At 43.7% G+C, this 26,767-nt stretch overlaps 1 protein-coding gene across 2 annotated transcripts in view; it reads right to left on the reverse strand.

Moving 5' to 3' along the window:
• Positions 1-5,074: 5,074 nt before the first annotated feature.
• Positions 5,075-26,767, reverse strand: part of LOC144493731 (hippocalcin-like protein 1) — a 58,334-nt gene continuing 36,641 nt past the window's right edge. For both annotated transcript variants that reach the window (XM_078213139.1, XM_078213140.1), the window contains exons 2-4: positions 16,677-17,075; positions 13,637-13,742; positions 5,075-6,166 (exon numbers count right to left, since the gene is read on the reverse strand). In XM_078213139.1, coding sequence (XP_078069265.1) covers positions 6,069-6,166; positions 13,637-13,742; positions 16,677-17,054 — 582 coding nt within the window. In that variant the 5' untranslated portion in view covers positions 17,055-17,075 and the 3' untranslated portion in view covers positions 5,075-6,068. The remainder of the gene's footprint in view (positions 6,167-13,636; positions 13,743-16,676; positions 17,076-26,767) is intronic.

Genomic DNA, 26,767 nt, shown 5'->3' on the forward strand with positions numbered 1-26,767 from the left:
TAGATTTGGATGGGCTGACAACCTCCTTCTGTGTCATAATGACTTTATTGAAACTACTCAAAGAATGAGTTGGAGGCGAGGCAAGACTTACCCTTAGCAAGTAGAATTTAATCAGTCCATTACAAATGAACAGTCTATTTATAACAAAATACTACAAACAGAACTCAGCCAAAATTAGTGACTATTGACAAAAGTAGTTCAGCAAAAAAAAAGCACAAGTGGAAGATAAAACTGCAGCGAAATGAGAATAGTTGTACACAAATTAGGTGCACAAAAATTCATGAGTAGGCACCTAAAACAGTGTAATCTTCAGATGTGATTAATGAGGGGGAAAAATATCATCCAATTGTCTCCATTCTGAACAGAATAGTGGCGTCACTAGTCCTTGGTTTTATGGCCATTTGTCAGACCTTGTGATGCATAAAGTGATTAAGGTCGCCATCGTCATTGCACTTAAACTTGTACAAATGCTCGAGGGCATTTCTGACAGACTTCATTAGCCCCAACTGTAGCTCAAAGTACTCTTAAAACAGGACAGAGTGAAACAGGAAACGATCACAATCTGACTGAAGTAATCAGAAAATGCTGGTAAAACTCTAAAGATGCTGTCTGACGCCGAGTAGATGTTTCATGACTGTGCTCCATCAGCGGATCTGGAAGATATGACAGATCAATGGGTTTTAAGTACAGAGTAAGAAGTTTAACAACACCAGGTTAAAGTCCAACAGGTTTATTTGGTAGCAAAAGCCACAAGCTTTCAGAACCTAAAGCCCCTTCTTCAGGCGAGTGAGAATTCTGTTCACAAACAGGGCATATAAAGACACCAACACAATTTACAGAATAATGGTTGGAATTCGAGTACTTACAGCTAATCAAGTCTTAAAGGTACAAATAATGTGAGTGGAGTGGAGAGAGCATTAAGACAGGTTAAAGAGATGTGTATTGTCTCCAGACAGGACAGCCAGTGAGACTCTGCAAGTCCAGGCAAGCTGTGGGGATTACAGATAGTTTGACATGAACCCAATATCCCGGTTGAGGCCGTCCTCATGTGTGTGGAACTTGGCTATCAGTCTCTGCTCAGCGACTCTGTGCCGTCGTGTGTCGCGAAGGCCGCCTTGGAGAACGCTTACCCGAATATCAGAGGCCGAATGCCCGTGACCGCTGAAGTGCTCCCCAACAGGAGGAGAACAGTCTTGCCTGGTGATTGTCGAGCAGTGTTCATTCATCCGTTGTCACAGCGTCTGCATGGTTTCCCCAATGTACTATGCCTCGGGACATCCTTTCCTGTAGCGTATCAGGTAGACAACGCTGGCCGAGTTGCAAGAGTATGTATCGTGTACCTGGTGGATGGTGAGATGATGGCATCTGTGTCGATGATCCGGCACGTCTTGCAGAGGTTGCTGTGGCAGGGTTGTGTGGTATCGTGGTCACGGTTCTCCTGAAGGCTGGGTAGTTTGCTGTGGACAATGGTCTGTTTGAAGTTGTGCGGTTGTTTGAAGGCAAGAAGATACACAAGGCAAACACACCCGGCCGTCCCATTGTATCGGGCAATGGGACCCTGTGCGAGAACCTCTCCGGCTATGTCGAGGGCATCCTGAAACCCATTGTACAAAGAACCCCCAGCTTTTGTCGCGACACGACGGACCTCCTACAAAAACTCGGCACACATGGAGCAGTTGAACCAGGAGCACTCCTCGTCACAATGGATGTCTCGGCACTCTACACCAGCATCCCCCACGATGATGGCATTGCTTCAACGGCCTCAGTGCTCAGCGCCGACAACTGCCAGTTTCCAGATGCAATTTTCCAACTCATCCGCTTCATCCTGGACCACAATGTCTTCACCGTCAACAACCAGTTCTTCATCCAGACACACGGAACAGCCATGGGGACCAAATTCGCACCTCAATATGCCAACATCTTCATGCACAGGTTCGAACAAGGCCTCTTCACCGCACAGGACCTTCAACCGCTGCTATACACTAGATACATCGATGTCATTTTCTTCCTTTGGACTCATGGTGAACGATCACTTAAACAACTGTATGATGACATCAACAAGTTCCATCCCATCATCAGACTCACCATGGACTACTCTCCGGAATCGGTTGCATTCCTGGACACACGCATCTCCATTAAGGACGGTCACCTCAGCACCTCACTATACCGCCAGCCCACAGATAACCTCACGATGCTCCACTTCTCCAGCTTCCACCCTAAACACGTTAAAGAAGCCATCCCCTACGGACAAGCCCTCCGTATACACAGGATCTGCTCGGATGAGGAGGATCGCAATAGACACCTCCAGATGCTGAAAGATGCCCTCATAAGAACAGGATATGGCACTCGGCTCATCGATCGGCAGTTCCGACGCGCCACAGTGAAAAACCACACTAACCTCCTCAGAAGACAAACATGGGACATGGTGGACAGAGTATCCTTCGTCGTCCAGTACTTCCCAAGAGTGGAGAAGCTACGGCAGTCCAACGCCGGCATCTCCACATTTTAAGTACAGAAACAGGGAAAGGGGAGGGAAAAACAAAAGGATTTTCTTTGTAGCACCCCTGGATAGGGTGGGAGGCAGGAATCATTCCATTTAAAACAAAGATAATGGATCAAGACAAATACAGAAATAAAACATGGGGCTTGAGCTAGTGTAAATAGGAATAGCAAAATTACCAGTACAATGGTCTGAGAAAAAAGGGTGTAGTTATCATCTGAAATTGTGCGAAGTACAGAAGGTTGTAAAGTACCTTTTGAAAGATGAGCTTGCGTAATTCCAAAATAGTGCTCTGTGTTCAGTCAGATCAATGAATAGCATATACAGTATCTGCACAACAGCTTTCCCCTCAGAAATTAAACAAATCTTTTGGTCTCCAGCTAGTCAGAGACTGGAGGCAACCCAAATGACACATGCGGAATCCCTCAATCTTGACACAAGCTCATCCCCCATACTTTTGTAGGAAGTTTAAACTTCAGAGTGCCAGTTTTACCCTTCCTGGGTTGCTCAGTGATTTGCCTGAACCACAAACTCTGGGCTGTTTGCCTTATACTTACCCTGGTCTGGTCTTCACTTATCTAAATGGGGAGAGACTTCAGGGTGCAGAGGGGTTTGGGTGTCCTTGTTCACGAGTCACAAAAAACTAGCATGCAGGTACAGCAGATAATAAAGAAAGCAAATGGAATGTTGACATTTATAGCTAACGGGATAGAATATAAAGATCAGGAAGTATTGTTGCAACTGTACAAGGCATTGGTGAGGCTGCGCCTGGAGCATTGTGCACAGTTTTGGTCCCCTTATTTGAGGAAGGATGTAGTGGCATTAGAGACAGTTCAGAGGAGGTTCACTTGATTGATTCCAGAGATGATGGGTTTGTCGTATGAAGAGAGATTGAACAGTTTAGGCCTAGACTCTCTGGAATTTAGAAGGAGGGGAGATCAAATTGAGGTATTCAAGATGATAAAAGGAATAGATAAAGTAGACATGGAACGGATGCTTTCTCTTGTGGGGCATTCTAGGACGAGAGGTCATAGTCTTAGGGTAAGGGTTAGCAAATTTAAAACAAAGTTGAGGATAAACTACTTCTGTGAATCTATGGAATTCACTACCCCAAAGTGCGGTGGATGCTGGGACAATGAGTGAATTTAAGGAGTTAGATAGATTTTTAATTGGTAATGGGTTGAAGGGTTATGGGGAGAAGGCAGCAAAATGGGGATGAGGAGCATAGCAGCCATGATCGAATGGCAGAGCCAATCGAAACAGCAAAATACTTTTTTTTTTAAATGGGAATGTCAGAGCCCTCTAAAAACTACAGCAAAGCTTACCCCACACACACCTCAACCCCCACCACTATGCTCATCCCCTCTCCCACTCAATGGAATCCCAGGCTGCGGTCAGGCTGATAATGGAAGAGGCCACTTTGACAGAGAGGGAGGTGGCATCAGCCCGTTCAACAGGGGCAAGGTTGACAATCTTAAACCCAGGAAATTTTTCCCTTAGTCTCAGAAATTGAAGAATTTCCAAGCAATTTGATTTAGAAATGCTGGCCATGAGATATTTAGTGATTGGTTGATACAGGGAATCCCATTTCCAGCAAAATTAACACCCTTTGGGGCACAAACTCCTGTTTCCTAGAATATGACAATTAGTGCTGTAAAAAGGGGACATGCAGGAACTTGGCTTCTCCCAGGTTGCACCGGGACTGTTCTGGTTTCTATGGTGGAGGCATCTGGGAGCAGGCAGCATTGGAAGTCTGGCTGATAAATGTGTACTTTTTCCAGTAATTGCCATGAGCAGAACTCTTCTGATGCTACACACGAGCTGAATAAGAAGCTTACTACAAAAATATGTTGACAGCGCAGAAGGGAACGGTACATCTTTCAAAGAGAATTTAATTTTCTCCAGCCAATTCAAAACTGAAGGCATGTTGATTGCCGGGAGATATTAAACTCAGATGTCAGGGTAGAAGAATGGTTAGAACAGTAAATTATCTTGCACAATCTGAAATCAGGCAATCGCCAGAGTGAGGTACCATAAGAACCTTATAAAAGAGATCATCTGATCTACAAATTCTACAGTTGCTTTGAAATTTGTACTTTACGGTCTCAAGACAACGAAAATATCAATGCTTGCAGAGCAAGAATTTAAAAAAAATAATCTGCTTTACAAGTTAAGCATTTTTTTGTACCCTCTGAACTGATGACATTTTCTGGAAGATTTAATATCAGTATTAAAATTGATCTATAATACGGGTGACAGAGTGATTAGCACTGCTGCCTCTCAAACACCCAAGGTTGAAATTGAACCTAGGTCCCTGGCGCTGTGTGGAGTTTGCACGTTCTCCCAGTGTTTGTGTGGGTTTCCTCCAGGTGCTCCGGTTTCCTCACATACTCCAAAGATGTGCAGGTTGGGTGGATTGGCCATGCTAAACTGCCCCTTTATGTCCAAAGATGTACAGATTTGTTACCACTAAAATGGTAAATGCCATTTATCTGGAATGGAGGGGTGCGGGTGGGCAAGATAGAATCCCAATGTTGCAGAAGGAAGCTATTGATATTTAAAAATAAACACAATGACAAGAAAAGGTAGGCTTTATTTTGCTACATTTCTCAGCAGTAGGCAGATGTCTAGTAACACTGAGATGCACAAGATTTGAACTACCGACAGCTGAAAATACAGAAACATTGCAAAAAAAAATGTTGCAATACATCAGTAACAGCAAATAATTTCCAGATAAGTTGCCCTTTCCTCCAATAATCCCCACCACATTAAACATTTAATTCTGCCAACATAAATTGAAAGTTTTGCCTTCTCCTCGTGCAACCCTAAAAACAGATTTTCCTTGATTTAATAAAAAAATTGACTTAAATTAGTGATCAATATATCTTGCATAATAGGCAAATATTAAAATGTTATGATCACTAGTAGTTGTGACACGCTCACTCGTGACCGAGTAAGATAAAACTAATCAGTATGAATATATGGATCAAACCAGCTTTGAAAACAGGGGAAGCGAAATAGCATTACATTAAATATATAGACTTGCCTTCATTATCAAACTACATTCCATCATAAAGATTTGTTTAAAAATGCCCAACATTTTTCAAGTGCAAGCAATTTTCTTACAGAATAGAAGCCATGAAGTGACAGGCGCCTTATTTGATAAGCTTTATAGCCATCAGCTACATTTGTTATTTCAACACCTGGCTATGATCTAGACTCAAATAAACATATCTATAGTCATTCACTGAATATTTACAACCCCCCCAACTCATAATTCTTTGAAACTAAACATCAGATACATTAACTGCATTCAAAAAAAAAACAAGACAACTGCATGTAAACATAACCTTAAACTTTTGTGTTTGTCTGTTGCAATGCTCCATTACTGCATTTATGTAACCGCAAAGAACAGAATGCCAGCCACTTTAATGCATGATACAGTAAAGCCTGGCAACTGAATCTGTCCACCAAACCATTAGGAATGAGTGAAAGGCATCTGCTGCAAGCCAAGCTTGAATGCCAAGCCAGTGGTTCTTTATCACTGTCCAGACAAATCTTCCTCAAATCAGAACTGACTTGCACTGCTTGGATCACACTGTAGTAGTCGGACAATGGAAGGATCACTCTTGGCACCTTTTATAAATTCTTCAAGAGAGAGTTTACCTAGAAATAAAATTTTTAAGAAGCGGGTCATGGCTGTCTCACAAAACATGGAACACAGACTTCATTCACACACCCACCTTTCCAGCACCAAGTTTAAAACTCCATCAATTGAACAACACTTAAGATGGATATAGGTGGTAAAATTTTATTTCTTATAGTTCAACACCATGTCAATTTAATTGCATATTTGCTCATTGGAATGTATTACAATTTGAAGCATGTTAAACAGTGCAGCCAGACAGACTGGGAATGTTTTAGCCCTAATTTATCATTAGTTGCAGTTTATAGTTCAGCATTGTGCACAAGGAAACACAAACTAATTTTGTAACCTGCACTATTCCATTTTGGCAATAGTTTATCTTGTCCATTTACAAAAGAAGTTGCAGATTAAAATGTCACCTCGAGGGTGCCAATTGCTTGTGCACCCCTGACAAGTGGCTTTGGGCTGTTGGCATCTGTTGATGGAATTGTAACAAACTGGCACATTTGAAATGATTGTACACACTGTTGTACTATGGGGATCAGAGAGCCATCCATTATCTCAACAGAATGAGAGAGGTGCAAAGCTCTTAAATAAAGAGGGAGTCAAAACAGTGGCCAGTCATAACTTTAACCTCATGTAACTCAGTGTCAAAAGCCTTTGCAGACTGAAACTATATACTGAATGAACAGAAGGCGAAAGGTGCCTTACCAACATCGACTAAGTTTGCTACTATATTCCTGGAATTGACAATCTCTGAAACAGTAGCTAGGCTGACATCTTGGAGCAATGAAGAATTGCTTCACTGACAAAGGGGGAGGTGTTAAGCCAAGACATGTCTGCCTGCTCAGGTGAGCACAAATATCCCAGGCCATTACTTTGAAGAGTAACAAAGGGAGTTACCCCGAGTGTCCAGACCAATTTTTCCTTCAAACATCACTATAATAGATTATCTGGTCACAACTACATTGTTCTTGGAGATCTTGCAATGCAAGAACTGGCCTTTCCTACATTACATCAATTACTACATTTCAAAAAGTGGTTACAAAGTGCTTTGGGATGTCGGACGTCATGAAAGATATAAATATAATGCTGACTTTCTATTCTAGGTTTTCAGCACAGCTCCTTCCCGGACATTCAGAATTTCCAACCATACATTTTTGAAGGTGGATTGGGGTGGCAGTGATGTTTAACCTTCCTTTCCTTGTTTAATTAAGTCTTTCAAACTTGGGTGTTTATATTACAAATCTCAGATCTGTTGAATTTCCTGCCACTTATCCCCATTGTTTACACCAATCTGTGCACGTGCATGGTCATTTTTCATATTGATTGTAATCAGTCCTCGGAGGCAGAAGTCCTTTCAGCAAAATTCCTTTATTTACAAACTCTAACAGCAGTACACAGAGTGTTAGTAGTTAGCAGTCTATCTCTGGAGGTATCAGAGGAACTGACACTCTTGGTTATGCACAAGGCAAAAAAAGATGTCCCTGATTGACCCGTCAATTGGATCCTTAATCAGGGACATATTTGTGTCCAAAAAAAACAAACAAAATCAAATTAACTTAGGGGCAACTCAAAAGGGACAACTTCCTAAAAGGAGGGGAATCACCTGAAGCAAAAGACAAAGCAGAAAGGAAACTTAAACATCAAATTAAAATGTGATTAATGGGGTCAATAATACACCCCAGTCCCTGCGGTGCCCAGCGGGCACAGAAGGCATCAACAAGGCGGCGCCCTTGGACACCGCATGCTCCCACTCCAGGGACACCTGGCCGTGAACATAGCTGCGGTAGAGGGGACGACCCCCTCAAATCGCCTGCTGCCTGGACCTATAGATGGCACGCCTTGCCAGGCCCAGGAACAGGAGGAGGTCCTCCTCCACCCCCCTCTCCACACCAGGTGCCCGTAGACCAGGAGCGTGGGGCTGAAGTGCAAACAAAACATCAAAAAAAGATTTTTGAGAAAACTGAAAAGGTTGTGCAGCCTATAATACGAAATATATAGACGTGGTCCACGCACTCCACAAGATTGCAAAAAGGGCACGCTTGGGAGCCCATGAACTGGTAAAACATACGGTTGTACAGCACTGCTGCGTGCAGCACCCTCTACCCCAGGTCCCCAAGATAGTGGGGGGGTGAGGGGGGGAGATCCCTCCGCCACCAACAAGGCCTGCCAAGGTGTCCGGGCGATGGGCAAGGATGCGGTAGAAGGTATGCAGCAGCAGCCTGTACAGGAAATGCCTCCGTGCGGCAGCAAAGGGCACGGAAGGCATTTCCACGAGCTGGCTCAAGCTGTGGGGCACCTGACTCGGAGGATGGGGGGAGGGGGGGGGGGCGGGCGGTTTAGGCTTGGGGCCAATGTGAAATTCCATCTGTAAGAGTTTTAACAACACCAGGTTAAAGTCCAACAGGTTTATTTGGTAGCAAATACCATTAGCTTTCGGAGTGCTGCTCCTTCGTCAGATGGAGTGGAAATGTGCTCTCAAACAGGGCACAGAGACACAAAATCAAGTTACAGAATACTGATTAGAATGCGAATCCCTACAACCAACCAGATCTTAAAGATACAGACAATGTGGGTGGAGGGAGCATTCTGCACAGGTTAAAGAGATGTGTATTGTCTCCAGACAGGACAGCCCGCAAGTCCAGGAGGCAAGCTGTGGGGGTTATTGATAATGTGACATAAATCCAACATCCCAGTTTAGGCCGTCCTCATGTGTGCGGAACTTGGCTATCAGTTTCTGCTCAGTGACTCTGCGCTGTCGTGTGTACAACAGATGAATGAACACCACTCGACAATCACCAGGCAAGACTGTTCTCTTCCTGTGGGGGAGCACTTCAGCAGTCATGGGCATTCAGCCTCTGATCTTCAGGTAAGCGTTCTCCAAGGCGGCCTTCACGACACACGACAGCGCAGAGTCGCTGAGCAGAAACTGATAGCCAAGTTCCGCACACATGAGGACGACCTAAACCGGGATGTTGGATTTATGTCACATTATCAGTAACCCCCACAGCTTGCCTCTTGGACTTGCGGGCTGTCCTGTCTGGAGACAATACACATCTCTTTAACCTGTGCTTAATGCTCCCTCCACTCACATTGTCTGTATCTTTAAGACCTGGTTGGCTGTAGGGATTTGCATTCTAATCAGTATTCTGTAACTTGATTTTGTGTCTCTGTGCCCTGTTTGAGAGCACATTTCCACTCCATCTGATGAAGGAGCAGCGCTCCGAAAGCTAATGGTATTTGCTACCAAATAAACCTGTTGGACTTTAACCTGATGTTGTTAAAACTCTTACTGTGTTCACCCCAGTCCAACGCCAGCATCTCCACATCATAAATTCCATCTGAGCAGGGACATGCTCAGGCGGGATCCCACTGCACAGTTGCGCCTCCAAGACCACATGCGCCCTTGGTCCGAGATCCTTAATCAGGGAGTTCATACTCCAATAGGCCAACCTTAATGGCCCGATTGAAGTCATTACATTGATAGTGGATGATTCAGTGATGGTAATGCCATTGAATATCAAGGGGTAATGGTTAGATTTTCTCTTGAAGATGGTCATTGAATCATAGAAACCCTACAATATAGAAAGAGACCATTCGGCCCATCGAGTCTGCACCGACCACAATCCCACCCAGGCCCTACCCCAATATCCACCCACTAACCCCTCTAACCTACACATCTCAGGACACTAAGGGCAATTTTTAGCATGGCCAATCAACCTAACCCGCAAATCTTTGCCTGGCACTTCTGTGGTGAATGTTACTTGCCATTTGTCAGCCCCAGCCTGGTATTGTCCAGGCCTTGCTGCTACAATAGGTGTTAAATCACAAGAGTTTAGGGCATTACTGCTCATTTTAAAAATAGTCAACGTTATTGGACTTTCCCCACTAACTCTTCTGTGTAGTTTGGAGTGAAATGCTGGTGTGCAAATAAACCAAGTTTTTGCAACATATAAAAGAAAATGGCCCATGGAGTTGGCTTTTAGCCAATCGTGATTAATGGAAATTGGCAGTTATGTGAACTGTTGAATGTAATCTGCAGTGTCAAACTAGAAAGGACCATTATTGATGGGTTTGGAGATCATGGGACAGCAAGAGTGAGTACAGACTTTTGGAATTATGAATGGTAGCCTTAAAAAGAGAGTTCATTTGTATTGTAAAACTGATTTTCTGAACATCCTATAGTGTATGAATTTATATATAGAAATCTGGTCTATACTGCTCGAATTTCTGGCTTCACCTCCTCTCTCCTTTTGGAAACCGCTGGCTTCTTTCCAAATGATTTGACAAATTATGTACTCTGCTTTTCTTTGAAATTTACAGAATAAACTGCCAAGTGTAAAATTGTCCCTCAGCCCAACCATCTTCAGCTGCTTCATCAATGACCTCCCTTCCATCTGTTCACTGATGATTGCACAATGTTCACCACCATTCACGACTCCTCAGATACTGAAACAGTCCATGTCCAAAATGCAGCAAGACTTGGACAATATCCAGGTTCGGACTGACAAGCAGCAAGCAACATACACACTACACAACTGCCAGGCAATGATCATTTTTAACAAGCGAGAATCAAGCCACCCCTTGACATTCAATGGCATCACCATCACTGAATCCCTCACTATCAGCATCCTGGGGGTTACTATTGACCAGAACTTGAATTGGACCAGCCATATCAATATTGTGGCTACAGCAGCAGATCAAAGTCAAGGAATCCTGTGGCAAGTAACTCACCTCTTGACTCCCCAAAGCCTGTTTACTATCTACAAGGCACAAGTCAGGAGTGTAATGGAATACTCTCCTCTTGCTTGGATGAGTCCAGCTACAATATCACTCAAAGCTTAACACCATCCAGGATAAGTCGCTATAGTCCAAGTGGTGCATGTATCGACAGAGTGATTTTAGGGAGCGACCTCTAGGGTTTTGACCCAGTAACACTGAAGGAATATCAATATACAGTGGAGCCCCATTTTAATGCGATGGTTGGGGTCCATAAAATGTGATCGCGAATGTTATCGGGGTCGCGCTAAATCACTAAACCGGAAATAGTAAAAAGGGTCCATCGCGCGATCGTGTAATATCCGATTTCGCGCTAAATCGGGGCTCCACTGTAATTGCAAGTCAGGATGGTGTGCAACTTGGTAGTGAGCCAAAGGTGGTGGTGTTCCTATGGATTGGCTGCCCTTGTTTTTCTCAGTGAAGAGAGGTTGCAGGTTTGAAAGTTGCTGCATCTTGTCGATGATACATACTGCTACCACTCTACACTAGTGGGAGAGGGAGCGAATGCTTTCTGTAGTGAATGGGGTGCCAGTCAAGCAGGTTTGGTCGAGATGTTGTTATAGAGAGTCATAGGGCAGAATTTTCCAGTCGTGCTCATCCCAAGACCGGAAGATCCCACCCGAGGTCAATGAACCTTTGCAATGGTCCTGTCCCGCCCACTACAATTCCCGTGGTGGGCAGGATGGGAAAATTCCACCCACAGAATCTTAGTGCAAAAAAAAAAGCCCTTCAGCCCATTGGGTCGGCACCGACAAAAGTTGCACTAATCCCATATCCTGGAGTGTTATAGGGGCGCCACAGTCTCCACAAGCCTCTGTCAACTCTGTGCCAGAAAATCAGTGCGGAGCTGTATAATGTATTCAAATGCTAATTTCATCATTTAAATCGTATTAGTGGGCCCGGGAGCATCACTCTCTCCCCCAACCCCTTTCCCAGGAGTCATTCACTCCATCAGGGTTTAGTATAGCTCTCCACTTGCAGTGAGCTGGTAGCCTGATCCCACTGAAGTGAAGGGAGACCATCGAAGACCCCCCCCCCCCCCCCCCCCCCCAGAGTGTCAGGTGCCGGGGGGAGTGTCCCCTGGGAATTGCCAGCCTGGCAATGCCAGCCTCCACCCCAGCACTGCCCAAGGGGAGCATCTTGGCACTGTCCACTCTGCAGTGCACAGAGTGAGAGAGATTCATTTTTGAAAATCCCGCTGAAAAAACCAACGTGATTTACTCCAGTTTTTACGCAAATTCGACACTTAGAATTTTTTTGGGAGAATTGCCCCCATGACGTTTCATCCAAGTACTTTGGAAGTTGCATAGTTTCCAGACTCCACTACCTTCCCAGGCAGTGCATTCCAGATTTCCACCACCCTCTGGGTGAAAAGAGTTTTTCCTCAAATCCCCTCTGAATCTCCTGCCCCTTACCCTAAAACCATACTGCCTCGCCTTGACCCTTCAACCAAGGGGAACATCCGTTTCCTGCTCACCCTGTCCATACCCCTCAATCATATCCCCCCTCAGCCTTCTCTGCTCTAAAGAAAACAATCCATGCCTATCCAGTCTCTCCTTATAGCTCAAATGCTCCATCCCAGGCAACTTCTGCTGTACCCCTCCAGTGCAATCACATCTTTCCTATAGTGTGGTGATTAGAACTGCACACAGTACTCCAGCTGTGACCTAACCAAAATTCTGTACAACTCCAGGATCCATCACTTCCTCTGAGCTTCCTAGTGTCCTGCCATTCATTAAAAACACCCTTGTCTTGTTACTTCAAAAGTGCATCAATTTGCATTTATTAGGGTTAAATACCATCTGTCACTGTTCTGACCATCCCATCTACATCTTCGTGCAACCTACGACCTTATTTAGCATTAACCACCCTACCAATCTTGGTGTCATCTGCAAAGTTACTCATCATTCCCCCCACATTATCATCGACATCATTTATGTATATAACAAACAATAAGGTCCCAGCACGGGATCTTGTGGTGCGCCACTGAACACTAGCCTCCCGTCACTCCCACCACCCTTTGTGTCATATCACTAAGCCAGTTTCAGATCCATCTCACCAAGTTTCCCCGAATTCCATGTGCTTCAACCTTTTCAGTCTCCCACGTGGGACCTTGTCAAAGACTTTGCTAAAATCCATAAAAACTACATCAACTGGACTTCCATCATCCACACACACACGATCATATTTTCAAATAATTCTATCAAATTTGTTAGGCGTGACCTCTCTGACAAAGCCATGTTGACTATCTAAGTAACCCATGGTTTTTCCAAGTGGAGATTAATTCTCCTTCAGAATTTTCTCCAATAGTTTCCCTACCACTGACATGAGACTCACCAGTCTGTGATTTCCTGGCTCACCTCCACCACCATTCTTGGAAAGTTGTTGGAACTGCATTCAGCCAGAAAAGTGCACTCCTGACTTGTGCTTTGAAACTCCAAACAGACATTCTCATGTGACTAAAATGCTCCAACTTCTCATTTCTATCCATCCTTCCTCCAAGTAATAAACTGTCTTATGATTTATTTATGGCTTTGCCTTTCTCCTTTTTCAAAGATAGTGAAACCAAATGGTCCACTTCACTGTGCAGTGAATGCTCCTCTCCTATTACCAATATAAACATGCATCCTTTTAGTTACTGGCTTCATGCTGCAAGGAAACCACAGACTCTTTGCTTACACATCTGATCCATTTCCTTTGTTACATACCATCGTTGTTTGTGTCCATCTGTCTGAAAATCTTATCTGTCCGTTTTTCTGGTGTCGATTCATCTTCTGGCATCTTCATCACAGATGATACCATTTTGTAAATTGCCTGACACCAAAGAACAGAAATAGTTAGTTTAATCGATATACAATACTTCAACACCTTTAAAAAGTGTACAAAATGTCAAGCCAAGGACTGAACAATCAAATGCTGGGAGTGGGGGGGATTGTAAACTTGAGATATCACCTTTTTATTTTATCAAAGGACAATATCAAGCTTTGCTGAAGTGTCAAAATCAGAACTTTTAGGATTTAAGGGTTAATTGTGTTCTGACACATATGGTAATATACAATTGCAACCTTTTCTCAGCAGGACTTTTAAATCAGCAAAATAAGACTGGCACATGATTTTTGTTTGCAGAGTGTCTCAGCAGGCAGGAAAAGCAGCATTGAAGCAGCTGGGCCCAATTATCTTTCTCGGTCATATTTTCAGGCACTTAGTTTAAAAAAAAAGAGGGTGCAGGTCCCACAACTTCACACTGGCAGAGCCCACTCTGCCAGAAACCTAGCTTTAAAAGCAGCGCCCAATACAATAAAAATGGAATACCTCTTCTCTCCACCCGCCATACCCCGGGGGCAGTGCCTGGACATGACCCTCTCTCCCAAGTGACGCAATTACCTGTGCTCCTCTGTCCACCAGGTGCGTGCCATGGGAGACCACGCCAATGTGCACGGATAATGTAATGGAGTGGGAGCATTATCAGGCCCGATAACTAGGCGCTAATTTATTGTAATGGGATCCCCGATGTTGAATGCTGGGATTCCTGTTATGCCACTGGCAGGGGCCAGGACAATCGTGTCACGCCTTTACATCAGCGCAAAATGCAATTTGGGCCTCACAGGATTTCCTGCTCCAGTCACCGATTCAATCTGATGGAAATGGGAGCGGAAATCCCCCCACCCCTTCCACCATAGAACATTACAGCGCAGTACAGGCCCTTCGGCCCTCGATGTTGCGCCGACCAGTGAAACCAATCTAAAGCCCATCTAACCTACACTATTCCAATATCATCCATATGTTTATCCAATAACCATTTGAATGCTCTTAATGTTGACGAGTCCACTACTGCTGCAGGCAGGGCATTCCACACCCTTACTACTCTCTGAGTAAAGAACCTACCTCTAACATCTGTCCTATATCTATCACCCCTCAATTTAAAGCTATAGGGAATGCAAAAGCATAAAGAATAGGGAATTCAGAAGCATGCTGCACACCCATTCAAGTATTAATATCCTGCAAAAGACTTGGCGTCGGAAACTTTGTTGTACTCAACAACAAACGAGATAGATTTAAAACCTTCAGGGAAAAAGTAACATGAAATAGATGGGAACACATGGAATATAGAACTGCAAAGTTCCAGTTCTCCTCCCAGTATGTTAAGGATACACCACAGCACCTTCCCAAACGCACCCTCAAAAAGTTGAACATTGCAAGTGTCTGCAGGACAAGCTAGTGAAAACAGATTGTGATGAAATGCTTCAATTATCTTCACACTGAAGCACTGGGATTGCTTGAGCCAACCAGTTAAATTCTTCAGGTTAGCAAAGTGTTGTTGGCACACCAGATGAGATTGACTAAAGGCTACGGAAAATCCAACTCTTGTCAAATCGAAGTGTTATCCCGATTTGACAGCATCGTTTTGATTTCAGATGAAAGCTCAGTTCTTGAGTTTGGGAGATTAAAGTATTAAAATATAATCTGTAATTTATAATTCGCGTACAGCTGCTTCCTTTGCACAATTAAATCCTGCTACTTCCCACCCACCCCCCACCCACCCCCCCCCAAGATGGGTGGAGAGTAGAAAAATTGTAAACTTGTCCCTCTGAAGTTTTATATTAAAAATGAGGGGTTCAACTCAAATTGAAGCCCACAATACTATTATTTCTGCCAACACATGTCCTCGTCCCGATCCAAACTCCACATATTCTCCTCCCACCCTTACTGAGCTTGTTAAGATCCAATTAACCCACCCTAGCTTCTAATCATTTAGCTTTCTTTCCTCAACCCCAGGCTCACCAACGTGCCCTCATCTCCTTCAAAATGAACATGAATCCACTTCTCAAAGACACTCCCAACTCTCTCTCTCACACACCATTATGCTTCCCTTTCTATCAAATTGTTGGAATGAGCTATTCCTCCCAAACAATAGAGGTATGGTCCTTTCCTCAAATATACTCCCAAAATGGCTGCTGCTCTGCCTTCAGCAATAGTAACTGGTCAAAATTTGTTAACACCTCTTGTGATTGATGTTACATTTATTTTTCCTCATTCTCCACAATTGACATTAATGGCACTATTCTCATGGTTCCACTCATACACTTGGGCCCCTTACATAATTTATATGCTATCCCTGGATGACATTTTAGAATTTAAAACAGATAGGCTCATGGGGACAAAGTAGACTCCGACTTAATCTTTCCATTTACTGCTACTCTCTGCATCTGCTGGTTGAGTATCAAGTCATAAAGCATCCCTCAACAATAGTCAAAATCTGACCTGCACTTGCATCTTTGCCCCAAGTTTCAATAACTTGGCTTCCCTCAGGCCAAGCTCAGAGACAAGTGATTGGCTGTTTAAATCTAAGTGGAGTTTCCATCCACATATCTGATTTGTTGCAAAGACCCTTTTCTTTCAGACTTCTCTCCACTGCTAATTCCTTTATCACAATAACACCTAGCCTCTCACACCTGTCTTCATTCTCCTGAAATTCCAGACTTTCCCAAATGTCTGCGCCCTTCCCGCACTCCTGGCTCCACTAGATCTTTGTATCCAATATATTTTCACTTGCAAATATTCTTGATTGGTACAATTTTGAAAAATATAATCTGCCTGGGTTAGCAAAGCCACAGCCATGTGCATGTAACCAGGCTGGCCTACCCAATCTGTGCTGAGCTGGGATTGTGTTTGGGGGGCAGGGTGGAGAAGAGAGGGGCCTAGGGTCAGGGAACACAAGAAATAACACCAAACTTAACAATGGCATACCTGCACAATCTCCAGCATCTCACTTCGGCTAATGTATCCATTCCCATCCAGGTCATACATACTAAACGCCCACTTCAATTTTTGTTCAAGCTTCCCTCGGGATGTGACACTAAGCGCAATGATAAATTCTCTGAAGTCAATAGTTCCATCAGCATTGGTGTCAAAGGTGCGGAACACATGCTCTGCAAACTTGGAAGCATCTCCATATGGAAAAAAGTTTGCATAGATTTTCTTGAATTCTTCTACAGTTAAGTGTCCACTCGGGCAATCTTTAAGGAAGCCCTTGTACCACTCTTGAAGCTCATGGTCTGTGAATTCTGTATTTTCTCGCAGGTCCTGAAGCACTTCTGGACGAAGTTTACTGTTCTGCTTTCCCATCCTCTTGGTTTTGTCCCAAACCTACATAAAACAGAAAATGAGAGTGTGTGTGTTACTGCAGAATAAGTAAATATTAACCCGCAGCAAAGATACCATAGTTGTGTCCGTCACCCAAGAATCTCAATACGATTAGACAAATAGGGAAAATGACAAGAGTGGGCCTGTGCTCAAGGTAATTGAACATGTATGGATTGAGTGAAAGGAGGGTGGGGTTAAGAGAAGGAAAGGGGTGAGAGAAAAAGCACCACATAAACAGCGAATATGCAACCAGTCCTCTATTAACATCATTGCATCCATCATAAAACGCTGGAAATACTCAGCAGATCTGACAGTATCCATGGAGAGTGGAAGTGGGTTAACAGCCCTGATTTTGCAGCTGCAACAGCTAAACTGCGGGCATCCATTCCTTTCTAACAGAAACAGAGAACATCTTCTAGAAATCACACTCTGTGGTTAAACACACAAACCAAAAAGTTACCATCAGTGATTCCTTGCTCATCTAACAGGATACACTTACATCACTGCAAATGGAAATCTGTAGAAACAGTTTCAACGGACATGAACTTCCACTTTTTAAAACATTATGGCCGGGATTCTCCCAAAAAGTCCAAATTATATCTCCTATACTGTGCACTGCTGAGAGCTCTAGTGTGAATCACGATAAAGAAAATCAGTGCGCGGGGCCTATTCTCGCTGGAGAGGCCGGCAGCATAGTGCTGAGCGAACCCCTGCAGAGTGGAGACCGGCATATGCACAGTAGCCCCACACTGCCAGCCTCCCGATCGCTACCCTTGCTGACCCCCCCCCACTCCCTGATCGCTGGCTTTTCGGACATCTCCATGGCCAGCCTCTACTCATCTCCCCAGCAATCCTAGTCTTCAGATTCCCCCCCCTCTGCCATCCCCCAACTTTCCCCCCCACCTTAATGGCCAGCCCTGATCAGCCCTTCCCTCCCACTGTCACCAATCCCAAGTGCAGAGTGGCAGTGGGACCACCCACCCCCACCAATCCCCCCTCATAGACCCCGCTCCCTCGGCACTACCTGATGCCCAGTGGCCAGTGCCAAGGTGCCCCTGGGCATTGCTACTTCGCCCCTTAGGCAGTGCTGAGCTCAAGCTGGCAATGCCCAGGGGGCACCCCCTCTTACTCCCAACCTCCAGGGGGAGCGTACATAGTCCCTCTTCATTCCAGCAAGGTCGGGCCGCCAGGTCCCCGTTAGTCGGAAGTTGTTGTAAACCCCGCTGGAGTTATACACTCCTGGCTGGGCCCACTAATGGATTTGAAATTGATTTGATTTGACATGATGCTGACGATGCCAGAATTCCTTGGGGCCCAGCAGGGAGCCCACTATACGGCCTCTGCTTATGTCTCCGAGCAGTGCAGCGAGCTGGGAGAATCACCCCCAAATGTTGTCCCTTGTCAAATGAGGTGCTGTGTATGGTTAGAATTACTAATGCATAATGCAGCTAGGACAGAGAAAAAAACTTCCATTTCTGACACATTTCCACAAGTTAGCCTATGATATTTCAGTGTATACCAATGAGTCTCGAGCTGGTGTGGATAAACAAAATCAACCAACAGATGTTGTTGAGGAGTCATATTTGACTCAAAACACTTTCTCTCTCCACAGATGCTACCAGAACAGAGTTTTTATTTCAGATTTCCAGCATCCATGGTATTTTGCTTACCAACAGCTGCTATTGAAAAAGAATAGGGGGGGGTGGTTATGACCTGAAATTTTTGAACTCCATGTTAAACACTGACGCTCAATAGAAGCTCTAGGGACAGCATCTCATCTATCGTCTGGAAGGTTGTATTGGAACAAAGCAGGAGACCTAAAACAGTAGAATAATCTTTTCTCTCAAGAGAACAGACCAGTGGGTCCTATGCTGCCTGATTAGTCCTTGGGTTTGTGAAATAGATTCCAACTGACTTTATTCATTCATGGGACGCGGGCATCGTTGGTTTGGCCAGCATTTGTTGCCCATTCCTAATTGCACTTGAACTGAGTGGCTTGCTAGGTCATTTCAGAGGGCAGTTAAGACTCAAACACATTACTATGGACTTGGCATCACTGGGCAGTCATGAATTATCCAGTACAAGACACATGCTGAAGAATTCTGCTTGATAGGACTCAGGAATAACTTTTCCTCCAAAGCTACTAATTGCGGAAAATGTATTGCAATTTATTTTAATTGGAACTTCAAGATGAAGAAACTCTGTAGAAATGAAAATCATTAAGCTAGTAGTCTGTCAGTGACAATTCCACACTAATTTCATCGTCACTGATCAATGTTCCATAGCATTGCTACATAAACTGACAATAATGCTATTTCATCCTCCCCGCCTTGCAACAGAAGTTAAAGGCATAATTAAAGCAAGAAAGTTACTAAACCATTGCTATAACGACTCAGGTTTCTGTGATTATGTGCAAGCATTGTGGTTACTACTCCCCCGCTTTCAAATTTGCACAGATTATGTAGTTTCTTCAGTTAATTATCTTGAAGGGTGTAAAGTGGCTACACAAACCATCTCCCAAAGGAAAATAGGAAATTCTGAAAATGAGCACGACTGGTTTTTAAATTTGTAAACATTTAAGCAGAACTACCTATTTAAGCCCCATTTGGATCACGCGTACAGAACTGTGCACAGTTTTAGGTATCACCATCATCCTTGCTCATCCAAAAGGATACACTTATGTCACTGCAAATGGAAATCTGTAGAAACAGTTTCAACTGACATGAACTTCCACCTTTTTTAAAAACATTATGGCCGGGATTCTCCAAAAAGTGCCAAATTATATCTTCTATACTGTGCACTGCTGAGAGCTCTAATGTGAATCACGATAAAAACAAAATCAGTGGGGGGGGGCCTATTCTCGCTGGAGACTGTAAGGGGAAAAATACAAGGGAGCACACTTTAAAATGGCAATACAAGAAAGCACACTTTAAAATGGCTGCCTGGCACATAAAGGGTTAACTGGGAAAGAAGCCAGAAAAGCAGACACAGGCTCCTGCTGTTCAGAAATCACTTCAAGTCAAAACCTAACAGACAAGCCATTTCCAAATCACAGACAGTGACTCATAGCAAACAAACACCTCAGGAAGCCAAGCCAAGGGTCAAAACATCTTTTAAGATAAGGAAAACCCGAAACAAAGAGCTTAGATTAACGTTAGAGGAACGCGGGAAATATGAATGCGAGGGAACCGATTAGCACCTGAACGAGACGAAACTAGCCATTGATAGATACAGACATAAGGAGATGTACCCATTCATAAAATGTTAAATGTCTATACCTGTTTGTACTTATGTAAACATGAGGAAATGTACCCATTCATAAAATGTTAAATGCTTGTACTCACTTAAACGATGTGATAATATTTGAATCACCGGCTTACCCATTGTGTAAAGGGTATAAAAATGAACCGCTCCCGACATACTAGTGAGAAAAGGTGTTCTACGAACATGTGCCTTATCTCCCGGAGCTCCGTTTAATAAATCGTACTTTCTGAATCTCGAAGTCTGACTACTAGTGGATTTTTCCCACAACAAGACCAAAGCAACATTGGCACTGGAAGTGTAGTACGGATTCACCAGATTACCAGGGTAATTCTTATGTAAACAAGACAAAGGTTTCCACTCCACTCCGGCACAGTATCACAGTGGTTAGCACTGCTGCTTCACAGCTCCAGGAACCTGGGTTCGAATCCCGGCTCGGGTCACTGTCTGTGTGGAGTATGCACATTCTCCCTGTGTCTGCGTGGGTTTCCTCCGGGTGCTCTGGTTTCCTCCCACAGTCCAAAGATGTGCGGGTTAGGTTGATTGGCCGTGCTAAATTGCCCCTTAGTGTCCCGGGATGCATAGGTTAGTGGGTAAATATGTAGGGATATGGGGGTAGGGCCTGGGTGGGATTGTGGTCGGTGCAGACTCGATGGGCCAGATGGCCTCTTTCTGCACTGTAGGGTTCTATGATTCTATGATTCCTAGAACAACCGAGAAAGGGAGATTTTGAAAGGAATTGATCTGGGTGGGGGGCTGGTGTGTAGGGCCTTAAGTCAGAGCCATGTTGTTTAAAGCTATCTCCAGGCAACATCAGTTACTTATTTTTATTCATTTATGGGATGTGAGCATTGCTGGCAAGGTCAGCATTTATTGTTCATCACTAGTAATCCTCAAGAAGGTGATGGTGAGCTACCTTTTTCAACTGCTGCAGTCCATGTGGTGTAGGTACACGCACAGTGCTGTTACTTGATGCCACATAGGGAGCTAGTCCTTCATGCAGATGTGAGGTGGTTCAGTTGAGGAAAAGTCCTCCAGAGATTTTTAGATTTGTTGAAATGGTCACCTTTCTTAAATCAAGAAATGAAGTGTACAGCGAGCGGACAGATAATGTGCGGTTGCTAGACTTGGCGTCTCTTACAGACAAAAGTGCAAAATTGAATGAGCTGAACCATGAACTGCAGGGAGGGACAGAGGCTTGTCACACATCATCAGTGCAGCGAATGTGCTCAAGCTGAAACTGGGCCTGTGGTCCTCCCAGTTAAAGAACAGAATTACTGAGCACTTCCCAAATCGGGGGAAAATCCAACAGGCCAAACAGAAAAGGTTTCCATCCAAACAAATTGGAAAAGGAATTCAGACGATTTCAGGAGTTATAGGATCTGACCCTCTGGGGCAATGGGGGAGAAGGGATGACGTGGGGCCATCGGATCTCTGTGAAGCCAGGTTTGCCAGATCCACAGCAATGTGGTTGACTCTTAAATGGCCTCAGATGGCCTAGAAATATATTCAGAATGAAACTGAAAGAACCACCTGGCATCAACCCTAAGAACGGGAAATGACAACGGCAGACCCAACCCTGCTAGTCCTTGTTACTAGCATCTTGGGTCTGGTGTCAAAATTGGAAGAGATGTTTCGCATACTCATCAAGCAACAGTCTAATTTAACCATACTCACTGAATTATACTTTGCGTCTCTTACAGACAAAAGTGCAAAATTGAATGAGCTGAACCATGAACTTCAGGGAGGGACAGAGGCTTGTCACACATCAGTGCAGTGAATGTGCTCAAGCTGAAACTGGGCCTGTGGTCCTCCCAGTTAAAGAACAGAATTACTAAGCATTTCCCAAATCTGGGGAAAATCCAACAACAGGTCAAACAGAAAAGGTTTCCATCCAAACAAATTGGAAAAGGAATTCAGCCCGCCCTAAATAAATGATCAGTGCAAATGACGAAGTGCAGATGAATCACAATCAGATTCATACCAGACATGCTGGCACGAATCATACCAGTCTTCTATAGGTATAGCTCTTGGGGCTAAAGGCGTATCGAATATCATCAGCCATCATCATAATGAATGGTGGAGCAGGCTCAGAAGGGCCTAATGGCCTCCTCCTGCTTCTGGTTTCTATGTTTCTCACCCGAAATGACAAGTCATATTTTTGGGAAAATTCCACCTATTATCTGCAAAGTATAATTCAGTGAGTATGATTAAATTAGACTGTTGCTTGATGAGTATGCGAAACATCTCTTCCAATTTTGACACCAGACCCAAGATGCTAGTAACAAGGACTAGCAGGGTTGGGTCTGCCGTTGTCATTTCCCGTTCTTAGGGTTGATGCCAGGTGGTTCTTTCAGTTTCATTCTGAATATATTTCTAGGCCATCTGAGGCCATTTAAGAGTCAACCACATTGCTGTGGATCTGGAGTCACATGTAGACCAGGTAAGGATAGCAGGGGTGGCACAGTGGTTAGCACTGCTGCCTCAGAGCCAGGGACCTGGGTTTGATTCCAGCCTTGTGTGGAGTTTGCACACTTTCCCCATGTCTGTGTGGATCTCTTCCAGGTGCTCCAGTTTTCTCCAATAGTCCAAAGATTTGCAGATTAGGTTGATTGGCTATGCTAAATTGTGCCTTAGTGTCCCAAGATGTGTAGGTTAAGGGGATTAGATGGGTAAATGCATGCTGTTACGGAGATAGGTCAGGTGGTGATTCTGGGTAAGACGCTCAGTCAGGGAGTCAGTGCAGACTTGATGGGCCAAATGGCCTCCTTTTGCACTGTAGGGATTCTGAATTATATGATTCCTAGCCTAAAGGACATTAGCGAACCAGGTGAGTTTTTACGACAATTGACAATGGTTTCATGCTCAACGTCAGTCTGAGTTTTTTAATTCTACCATCTGCCCTGATGGGATTTGAACCAAAGTGTTACCCTGGGTCTCTGGCTTACTAGTCAAGTGAAAATACCACTTGTGCTACTGCCTTGCTACTCCTCCCTGTTAGACACTAACTGCTCAACTGCAAAACCAACTACAACATGGTACACAAACCACAACATAATAACCACAAAGGAAATCTGTGTCCTGAAGAGTCCTGCTGATACCCGCCACACCTCTTAATTGGAGTTATCCTTGCATTTTATAGAGAAATCTTAAATTTACTGATAAAGCAGCAGTCACTGTATACTAATGCATGTGACAATAATAAATCAAATCAGTCTTTTTTCCCCCAAACTGCCAAATTTGGTTAAACAACCCTGTGGTGAAATCAGCAAGTAAGCCAAGAGCAGCCAAGCTGAGATGCAAATGCTGCAAGGTGGAAAGAACAGAGTGCAAAAGACTGAAAGTAACCAGGAAGCAGTCATCTTGTGCCATTTGAATATTTGTTTCAACAACAAACCTAGGAAAAGGCACTCAATTTGAAAACAGAGCTGTGAATATGAGAGATGGTAAGAAGTTTCACAACACCAGGTTAAAGTCCAACAGGTTTATTTGGTAGCAAAAGCCACAGAGATGAGAGATATGCAGAGCTGCAAGTGCAGGAGGTGCTCATTTCTCCAACTGCCCAAGTACAGGAATCGCCTGAAACAACTTTGATTTGTAGGAATAGCACAAATCTTCTTCCCTAGTTCAAATGCCGCGCAGAGCTGATGGAGGACAGTCAGACCAGGTCAAGAGACCTCCATAGTTCATCAATCAAGAATGGGAATGGATGGAATAGATCCATGGGTAATATACAAAAATATTGCTGAAAGTCTTTTTTCCACATGTGAAGAATGCTTTATGTACACAAACAGCAAAAATCAGTGTTGCTATCAAATTTTCATTTGCTTTTGAACTTGCAATGCATGAAATAAAATTTGAGGCACCGATGCTGATCTATATCTGATGGATTCTAATCTTACCCAAGTACATCAGAGATCTAGGTCTGAAGACTAATTCTCAAACTAATTGTTCAAACAATAACCTCTTTATATCCATGATTTAGATTTCAGTGTTAATGGTGACGTGTGTAATTATTTTATATTTGGTCCCATGAGGATTCACGATGCAAAGTCAATCTTTGAACATAATCTTCAATGCATTACAAACCCAAGGCAATTACAAAGTGTTTTTAATGTAGCCTTTGTAGTTTTAACCTTGCTGCCAACATATGGGCAGGAGGAGAGATGATCGTTGATGATTAGTGTTCAGCACCATTTCCAACTCCTCAAATACGGAAGCAATCTGTGTCCACATGCATTAAGACGTGGACAACATTGAAGCTTGGGCTGATAAGTTGCAAGTAACATGATAAAAGAAAAAGCTGAAAGTTGCCAGAAATAGTAGCAAACCTGAGGATTAGCAGCATTTTAAAATACAGCAAAGGAAGGCCAAAAATCTGATAAAAGGAGAATAGAGTATGAATGTAAACTAGCAAATGAAAAAAAAACTATAAAACAAATAAAGGAAACGTTTGACCAAGACAAATGAGAGTCCATTACAGGCAGAGTCAGGAGAATTTACAATGAAGAATTGAGAAACAGCAGAGAAGCTCAATGTATCTGTCTTCACTGAAAGAAGTCTCACAACACCAGGTTAACAACTGGTTAACATCTTCGCTGAGAAAGATGCAAGGAATCTCCCAGAATTTGAGAACCAAGGCACTAGAGAGAAGGAATTGATGAAATTAGTATTAGTAAGGTCAGTATTGTAGAAATGAATTGGACTGAAGGTTGATAAATCCCCAGGACCTGATATCCTACATCTCTGTTGAAAGAGGTTGCTGTGGAGATAGTGGATGCATTAGTGATCTATTTCCAACATTCTATACACCCTGGAATGGTTCCTGCAGATTGGAAGGTAACAAAATGTCACCCCACTATTTAAAAAAGGGAGACAGACCTGTTAACCGTACATCAGTAGTAGGGAAAATGCTAGAATCTATTCTAAAGGATGCGATCAATGGACACAGTTAACGATGACCTGATTGAACTTTATTAACATTGTGAATGGGAAATCACACCTGACTAATCTGTTGGGAGTATTTTCTGAGGATGTTACTAACAGAATTGATAAAGGGGCCTCAACTCCATATTCCACCTGCCCCCAATTACCCTTGGCTCCTTTGTAAGTCAAGTATCTACTTACCTCTGTCTTAAAGATATTAATTGACTCTACCTACCACTCTCTGGGGAAGAATGTTCCAAAGATTCACAACCCTCTTGAGCAAAACGATTTTCTCCGATCTCAATCTTAGATGAAAGACCCATAATTTTTTTAATGTGTACCTCCCACATGAGGGAGAACATCCTTTCAGCATCCACCCTGTCATCAAGATCTTCAAAGATGAGGTGATCTCATCGAAACCTACAAAATACTTAACGGGAAAGACAGATAGGTGCAGGAAACCTGTTTCCCCTGGTGTGTGGGGGGCACCATTTCAAAGTAAAGGAGGGAGCCACTTAGGACGCAATGAGGAGAATTTTAGTTTTTACTCAGTTGTGGATCTTTGGAATTCTCTACTCTAGAGGTCTGTGGAAACCATGTGTTTAAAAGCAGAGATTGATAGATTTCTAAATACCAATGACAGAAAGCGATGTGGGGTAAAGACATTGAGGTGGATGATCAACCAATAATGATTGTATTGAATGGCAGTGCAGGCTCAGACTGAATGTCCTATTCCCATGTTGCACACGAGTACCAGGCAATGACCACTCCAACATGAATGAATCGAACCGTCACACTGGAAGTGTACATCTCAAAAGTCAACATTTCCCCAGCACTCAGCATCTGTTAACCCATCTATGCGGGATTTAAATTTACTGCAGCCTAACATTTCCCAGGATGCTATCGCTAGGCAGGAACACAATCAGCCGGGTCCTGAACCCAAGGTGCAGAGGGACGCACAAGTACATTATTTAACAAAAGTGCGAGATTAATTATGTAAAGTGGAAAGATGGGAGTAGCAAACATGTCCCCAGCAATAATCCCAGTAGTTTTATAAGCAAAGCTGCTCCTACAGAGCATGCAAACAAGGCAGAAGTTTTTTTTGTTTTAAGTCACATCTTATCTCCCTCTTCTTTCAGCTTCTGTTTCACTTGGGGTTGCCACAATGCTAGTTGATCATCCTTTGCCATCTCTTCCCATCCGTCATCCATTCCTCTTCCAATTATGGGCAGCACTGTGGTTAGCGCTGCTGTCTCGCAGCTCCAGGGACCTGGGTTCAATTCAGCCTTGGGTGACTGCGTGGAGTTTGTACATTCTCCCTGCGTGTTTCCTCCCGGTGCTCCGGTTTCTTCCCACAGTTAAAGCTGTCCAGGTCAGGTGGATTGGCCATGCTAAATTGCCCCTTAGGTGTCCCAAGATGTGTAGGTTTAATAGATTAGCCATTGTAAATATGTGGGGTTACAGAGATAGAGCAAGAGAGCTGTTGCAGACTCGATGGGCAAACTTTT

Source organism: Mustelus asterias, chromosome 5 (genome assembly GCF_964213995.1).
Source record: "Mustelus asterias chromosome 5, sMusAst1.hap1.1, whole genome shotgun sequence".
In the NCBI taxonomy this organism is placed as follows: Eukaryota; Metazoa; Chordata; class Chondrichthyes; order Carcharhiniformes; family Triakidae; genus Mustelus; species Mustelus asterias.